The sequence below is a fragment of the Neophocaena asiaeorientalis genome, unplaced genomic scaffold (genome assembly GCF_003031525.2).
Source record: "Neophocaena asiaeorientalis asiaeorientalis breed wild unplaced genomic scaffold, Neophocaena_asiaeorientalis_V1.1 scaffold59, whole genome shotgun sequence".
In the NCBI taxonomy this organism is placed as follows: Eukaryota; Metazoa; Chordata; class Mammalia; order Artiodactyla; family Phocoenidae; genus Neophocaena; species Neophocaena asiaeorientalis.
The window spans coordinates 8,693,979-8,702,080 of NW_020174268.1; the positions used below are offsets into that span (position 1 = coordinate 8,693,979).

An 8,102-nucleotide genomic window follows, 5' to 3' on the forward strand; every position below is an offset into this window, starting at 1 on the left:
ATTTTCATTTTCCTCTAAATAGCCTTATTTTTCCCTACAGTTTTTTTCAAAATTTCTTCAATGAACATTTTAATTTTTATTATCAAGAAAAGATACAATGCATTTTTGAAGGCAAGAAATAAAAGAATATGCTTGATAATTGTAGGATGATGATAGAAAATATAGAGCTTTTTGGTACCTGTAAGAAAATAGGCGATTTAAGTTCTGGGGTCTAGAGTTTGCTTTGTGGAGAGGTGCTGGAGAGCTGAGAAGAAATGTAAATTTCTCTAGATAAGAAGTAATGAAAAAGTACATTAGAGTAGAAAGAAAAAAATAATAAATGTTAATACTGTGACACAAATGTTGTTAGGCAAATCTGATAACACAGAGAGATACGGGAAAGCAACAATAACGAGGCCCAATAGAAATTCTACTTATTTATGGCATGGGGACTAGGGTGGTTCATGAAGTAAAAGATGAAAAAATTCACTGCTCTATGAGAAATATACAGTCAGCTTTTTATTATCTATACTAAAGAATGGGAGAGACTCTATGAAATGTATTAATATATATTTTTATAGAGGATTCACCTCCCACATAATTTTTTCTTTACTTAGAATTTAAATGGTTTTATAATTCCTAAATATGTACCAGCTTAACAACAGAGCTAGAAGGCCTGAAAATATCTATGCATTGAATTATTTATCCAATAAGAATTTATTGACCCGCTACTGGTGCAAAGAATTCTTAGCTGCTGTGTGGAATACCAAGATGCAAAAGACCTGGATTCTGCCTGCACAGAACATACAGTTTAACAAGGAGGAGAAGGCACAAAATAAACAGCTAAAGCACAGCAAAGTAGACAGCAATCAGTACCATAACAGCAGTATGGATAAAAAGCTATGGAGGGCTTCCCTGGTGGCGCAGTGGTTGAGAGTCCGCCTGCCGATGCAGGGGACACGGGTTCGTGCCCCTGTCTGGGAAGATCCCGCATGCCGCGGAGCGGCTGGGCCTGTGAGCCATGGCCGCTGAGCCTGTGCGTCCAGAGCCTGTGCGTCCGGAGCCTGTGCTCCACAACGGGAGAGGCCACAATAGTGAGAGGTCCGCATACCGCAAAAAAAAAGCTATGGAGTTTACAGAGAAAGAGAGGTTACTTAGATCTGGAAGGTTCTACAAGGTGTACTGAGTCTCAGCCCTGAACAAGTGGGATCTTGATGCTTGGATGGGCAGGCAAAGACCTTTTGGGAAGAAAGAGCCCCTCGGGTGAGCACAGAGGCTGCGGTGCAAAGGATTTGCATGTGGCAAAAAGGAAGAGTATGTGAGGGGAGGTTGAAAATGGAATTTGGGAACACATCAGAGAGGGGTGTCAAAACTAATCTGAAGAGTGAAACGATATAAAAGTACAAGGCAAAAATTACTCATAATCCCACATTCCACCTCGATAATAATGTAGTAAGTAGGTCTTTCCTATATGTATGGGCAGATATGTGTGGGAATATACATACTTATATAGAGAGATAATGCATATATTTTTACAAAGATTGCATCATTCTACATGTACTATTTTCTTTTTTTTTTTTTTTTTTTTTTTTTTTTTACATGTACTATTTTCTTAATTAGCAAAAGTTATGATACTTCTCATGTCAATACTTTGACTACAACATGATTTTGATGAACAGCTTAGTCTTTCACAAATTACTTAACCAATCCCCAACTGTTGGACATTTAGGTTGTTTGCTGACTGTCTGCCCATTTCTGGGTATTTCCTTGGAATACAATCCCAGAAGGAGAACTACCAGATCCTAGGATGCATACATTTTTTTTTTCTTTTCTTTTTCAAGATGAAGATAGCTTTTTCTGCTTATACAAATAATACAATTCTTAATTTTAAAAACATAATATATGCTTCATATTAAAAATTCTGACCACGCAGAAAGAAATGATAGAGGTGAAATCCCACCAATCAGCAATAACCACTGTTAATGTTGTGTGTGCGTGTGTGTGTGTGTGTGACATTAACAGTACATACATATATATACATAACTCTTTGTGGCCTGATTTTTTTTCATCTTTACAATGTATTTCGGACCTTATTCCTCATCAATAATACAAACAGGGCATGGATCCTTCTAAGGCTTTGATACATATTGATAAATTTCCCTCAATACCTTCCTATCAGCAGAGCAAGAGAGTGCCTGCTTCCTCCACTTTTATATTCTTTTCAATCCTTTCCAATTGTATCAGCAAAAAGTGATATAAAATCAATAGATTTATTTCACTTTTCTAACGAGTTTGAAATTTGTATATGATGACTTCTTCAGTTATAATTTTTTTTCTTTTTAAGATTTATAAAAGGCTAGCACAGGGAATTCCCTGGCAGTCCAGTGGTTAGGACTCCATGCTCTCACTACCAAGGGCCTGGGTTTGATCCCTGTTGGAGGAACTGAGATCCCACATGCTGCACCGCGTGGCCAAAAAAAAAGCTAGCACACTTTTAGTCAACACTTGCAAGTATTTGGGGCATTCTGTCAGTCTTCTTTCCATTTATTCATGATGGTTTTCCGTCATTCAGAAGTTTTATATTTTAGTGTAGTCAAAGATGACGACGCATCTAGCCATCTTTTCCTCTATGACTTCTGTCCCAGTGAAGGTTTGGGAGCCTGGGGGGAGAATTCCCAAGATTTTGTTACATGAGAGCTGGAGTCATGAGAAAGGTACTGAAGTGATCCAAGTAACCCAGGCCACTGACAAAAGGAATGAAACAAATTCAAGGGAGAGAAAGAGTCAACTGCATTTAGCAAGTAATTGGATGGGGAGAGAGAAAAAATTCACCGATGACCCCAAGGTTTTGAGCCTGGATATCATAAAAGTACTGGTGTCATTAACACAGAGCAGCACAGAGTGGGTGACCTGGATCTGCTTAGAAAAGTGAGAAATTTCTACTTTGGGTACAATTGTATTAGCTAGCTTCCAAGATGGTCCTCAACACCCCTCACTCTGAATTCTTAATGCCCAGAAACTGTGAGATAATAAGTGTCTATTATTTAAGCCACGAAGTTTGGGGTAATATGTTACACAGCAGTAGATTACTCACACAGATACTACTTGAAGATATCTAGCTGGCTAATGAAATGCACAACTAGGGCTCTGGAAGATACCAAGGCTGGACAGAGTTTTAAGAGTGATCTGTTTAGTGGTAAAGATTGAAGGGAGGTGACTGTCAGGTAACAGTACACAGAAAGAGAGTTGGCAAAGGATAGGTGGTCGGGGACATACGGAGGGTGAGGAGACAGACAGGCCGGAGAAAGAGCAGTCAGATAAACAAAAGAGAGTAAGGAGAATAGGGTCCTGGAAGGAAGCCCTCACAGGCCACTAGACTAAGAGGACATTAGCAGACATATGCGGTGGATCCATGAAAAGGGACCTGTATTGGTAAATAAAGCATGCGCCCTGAAGCTAATCATCTACACCTGAGTTTTAATGTAAGTTTGGGAAGTCCTTTTATTTTTCCCCAATTTTTTTTCGGCTATGCTGCACGGCTTGCGGGATCTTAGTTCCCCCACTAGGGATTGAACCCAGGCTCCTTCAGTGAAAGCACCCATTCCTAACCACTGAACTGCCAGGGAAGTCCCTATTTTTCCCCAATTTTTAAAAATTATGGTAAAATATATACAACATAAAATTGATACCATTTTAACCATGTTTAAGTGTACAGTTCAGTGGCACTAAGTACATTCACATATGTGCAACTTGATTCATCCCTTTTGTACCCATTTTGTATGGAAGTTTTTCTGCTCCTCTCACTTATAAATCCTCCAGAAGGCAACCAACGAGACTTGCCTTAACATGTATTCTAGCCCATAATGGACACTGTTATCCCCGTATATCTGAAACGAACACAGCCACTAGAGAGGGTAACATAAACACAAACCAAGGGAAATTTAGCAAAAATGATTCCTCTTAAATCAAATATATTTAATTATTCTCCAAAACCATTAGACTAACAATAACATATGGTTTTCCTCCATTCCTTCAATGCATTCAATACATATTTTCGAGCGTCTATTATGTGCCAGGCACTGTTCTGCATGGGGAAGGAGATAGACAAGAAATAAGTGAGCAGAGTAATTCCAGATCATTATAAATGCTACTAAGAAAATAAACCAGGGTGGTGTGATAAGGAGTGATTCAAGTCAGGGAGCTACCTTGGCTAGGATGCTTGGGGAAGGTCTCCTTGTGGAGGTGACCTGAATTTGGAGAGGCAGTCAGAGGAAGCACATGGCAAAACAGAGGAACTAGAGCAACAGAGGAGGGGGCATCTCATAGACGTGCCATAGGATAAAAAAAAAAAAAAAAAAAAAGATGTTATCTGGCTTCCCTGGTGGTGCAGTGGTTGAGAGTCCACCTGCCGATGCAGGGGACACAGGTTCGTGCCCCGGTCCGGGAAGATCCCACATGCCGCGGAGCAGCTGGGCCCGTGAGCCATGGGTACTGAGCCTGCGCGTCCAGAGCCTGCGCTCCGCAACGGGAGAGGCCACAACAGTGAGAGGCCCGCGTACAGCCAAAAAAGATGTTATCACTGTAAGGAGTACCATAGGAGCCAGGACGATAACATCTTTTTCTCTTTTCCTTTTTTTCTTTCTTTTCTTCTTTAAAAATAAGATCACTGGGGACTACCCTGGCAGTCCAGTGGTTGAGACTCTCTGCTTCCCCAGCAGGGGGCATGGGTTCCATTTCTGGTCGGGGAACTAAGATCCCGCATGCCGCATGGCCCAGCCAAAAATAAAAATAAAATTTAAAAATAAAAATGAAAATAAGATCATTGGTTGCTGTTTGGACAATGGACTTAGAAGACTGAGCAAACAAAAGTCAACTCACTCATACTTGTAAAAAAAAAGATGTGTTTCCTTGACTAAAAGCCAGATGAATATACCACTGAAAATGAACAGGAATTTTAACTTTTTAACTTTACCTTTTCAAAATTGATCTCTTTTATAACACAGTGCTTGCTATCTGATTTCTCTTTGGCCAGGTATGCTTTCCCAAAGGCACCTTCCCCAATGGCCTTAATCACATCATATTTATCCATGGTCTCCAATGCATGGAGTTACCTGAAATGAGAGCAATGAAATTTTATTGCTCACTTTTCATAAATATGAACAAGTCAGAAAACAGACCACTACAACGTAAGAGAACTCATTTTGCTAAAACTTTCATTCTAATTTCGCCAAGACTGAATCAAATAACTTTCCTTGCGGCCACAGGTAACAACCACAGTGAGACAGAGCTTAGTCAGCTCCACGGTCAGACTTGGGCTGCAGCTCAACTTTGATACACCCTAGTGTTGTCATCTCGGGCAAGTAACTTAATTCGTAAAACCTCTTTTTCCTAATTTCTGAAATGGAAATAACAATACCTGTTTTTCAAGATTGTTCTGAGAAAGAAAAATATAATATCCCCGTCTGGGCACCTCTAGGCAGCAGGAATTGTCCTTCTGCTTGTGTGGTTTTACAGTCCAGCCTTTCTCAGTGGGGCGTTACTGCCCCCTAGGGGACATTTTGGAAACTTACGGAAGTTTTTTTCTGTTCGCAGAGATGGAGAGGCAGGCACGAAGGCTTTTAGAAGCCACTGGGGTCTGAGATACTAAGATTCTGCGATGCTAGGGACGGTCCCGCACAGTAAAGGATTTTCCAGCGCCCTTACAACCTTAAAAAGTCTCCGTACACATTCATGTGCTTGGAAAAATCCGTTTATAATTATCTGTGGCTACAACCAAACTATTTTACATCTAAATACAAAGTATATTTTGCAGAGTTTTATTTAACACTGAATTTTCGAGGAATGCAACTACATGTAAATCAAGGCTTGACTGCACCTTGTTCGGAACTTTACCAGGAACTGTTCACCGTTTTGGAAAATCACTCCCCCGCTGGCCACGCTGCTCCTGGCAGCTGAGACTTAAAAGTTTGCTGCTGTCCCTATCAGGTGACTCCCTACTACTTCACTACTTCTTCCAGTGTAGTAGTACCAAGAATTTACAGATTGAAATATAGACTTTATAATAAAGAGAGTCACTGTGGCATTTAGATTCGTCTGATCAGATTCGGTATGGCAGGAGGGTGTGTAAGGCCAGAGTATACAAGAGCCCCATCCAAGACCTACCCAGTCAGAATCCCCAGTTAAAAGGTCTAACATTCCCTTTGGTGCCTAAGCTCCTTTGATTTGGGTTCATCACTCTCAGCTCAGGGTCCTGGCTTCTCGAGAGGGGAAGGTGAATTCTCCGGGGGTAGTAAGCGGTGTGGTCCCTTCCTCTCTACCATTTCTTTGGAAACACGGTGCTTGTAACACAAGTACACCCTCAATAGCCCGTGGGCAAAAAACGGGCCAGTAATTCCCAGTGGGGTTGTTTCTGAACTGTCTTGGGCAGGTTCTGGCGGCCCAGCACTTGCCTCCGACCACTTGCCACCTCTCTGGAAGCTACGCGGCCGCGCGGCCCTCGGCCAGCCGCCAGCCTCCAGCCTCTGGGGCTTTGGGTAAACTGCTCCACTGCATTTCCCCGTTATATTCAATACTACAGTTAGGGAATCTTGCTGATTTTTAAAACCTGAGTGAGCAGGCAGGTTACGTTTTTGAGTAATTTGTGTCAGTGCAGGAAGGGGGGACGATTAGGTGGGATGGGGCTGGAAGCCAGCTCCGCAGCCAGGGAAGGCTTGGGGACACTGGAGGGCCGGGTTTTGAGGGAGGCGCTGACGGAATCGGAACTCGAGGGCATCTGCACAGGAACTGAGGGACCGCGACCCTCCCGCCCAAGAGGCACCGGTGGGTGGAAGCCCCTAAGTTCCGGGGGAAAAATCCTTCTCCCTTAGAAACTCTCTCCGGGAGGCGGCCGGCGGGAAGGCGGCAGAACTCCCGCGGGGGCCAGGAGCTGGGTGCGCCGCGCGTTGCCACGGAGACCGACGCGGCCCGGGACCGGAGACCGCAGTTCTGCGGCTCGTGTCTTCCCGGGCGGGGGCTCCACCCTTTCCCCGGGGCTCCCGGAGGCCCTGGGGGCAGCTCCGGGTTCGGGCTGAGGGGACCACCCATAGCATACCTGCTCCGCCCGCTCCGCGGGGCCAGAGTAGTGTCCCGGGTGGGTCCGGGTTCCAGACGCTTCTGCCCCCGCTGGCGGCCGGGGCGGAGCCGCGCTAGGGAAGGCGGGCGGGGCGCGGGGCCAGAGCGGCGAGAGGACGGGTCCACACAGTCCACCCGGAAGAGGGGTGGGGGCCGGCCGCGGCGTTTGGAGACCTGGCCGCGTCACCTCCGTCACCTTAGGTCGGGACTCCTCTGCTTACACTCGACAAGCATTCCGCTCCCGCTCCCCGTTCTTGCTTACGGTGTACCAGAGGCTTTGCATATATTCTCTTTATGCCTTGCGACAACCGAGTCGGGTAGTAGTGGCCCCGTTTTACAGTTGAGCTGGACTGAGAGTTTCTCGTGCAAGGTCTCAAATACTGTCAAGAGATGGAGACTGGAACGGAGCCCTGTTCTTTTGGCCACAGCTGGCGGCCTCCCATGGGGTCCTCTTATAAAACGAGCTACTGCCCAGTGGTCTGCAAACATGCTCTCTCACCATCTCCCCATCGCCCCCTACGCATTCCTCATTCCCACTGCACATCAAGGTGCCGTCAGAAACGTTTCATTACATGTTTAAGCAGTTGAAAGGATGTAATTTCCAGCAATTATAAATATTGACACAAGTAAAACATAACCAATGGAATCTAAATACCACGGCAATTTGAAACCCACCATATCTAGTTTTTAAAAAAAAGAGAGCTCTCCTTTAAGAATTAGAAAGTTTACATCACTCCTTTCTCTCCTTGAACTCATATCTCCACACGTACTGTTTTTCATGATTCAAAATCTTACCCATCACCCTATCATATCAATGGAAATTAATTTCTATTTTCTAATAGGCTTTTAAAAATTCATTAAAATTACTAGTAGTACACAACTGATCCAAATCACGAACTAATATTTATTAAATATAAAAAGTAACATAGTATTGGAAATTTCTCTCTTAAAGACGTGAATGGGCTTTCCTCTTCTTCTCCCCAATTAGCTCAATTAGTATCCACAGATAACGC

General features: G+C 43.8%; 1 protein-coding gene across 5 annotated transcripts in view; it reads right to left on the reverse strand.

The window, feature by feature from the left end:
• NEK5 (NIMA related kinase 5) overlaps nt 1-7,145 on the reverse strand; it is a 64,073-nt gene extending 56,928 nt beyond the window's left edge. For all 5 annotated transcript variants that reach the window (XM_024755624.1, XM_024755623.1, XM_024755622.1 and 2 more), the window contains exons 1-2: nt 7,070-7,145; nt 4,952-5,090 (exon numbers count right to left, since the gene is read on the reverse strand). In XM_024755624.1, the coding sequence (XP_024611392.1) occupies nt 4,952-5,068 (117 nt within the window). In that variant the 5' untranslated portion in view covers nt 5,069-5,090; nt 7,070-7,145. The remainder of the gene's footprint in view (nt 1-4,951; nt 5,091-7,069) is intronic.
• Nucleotides 7,146-8,102: the final 957 nt, after the last annotated feature.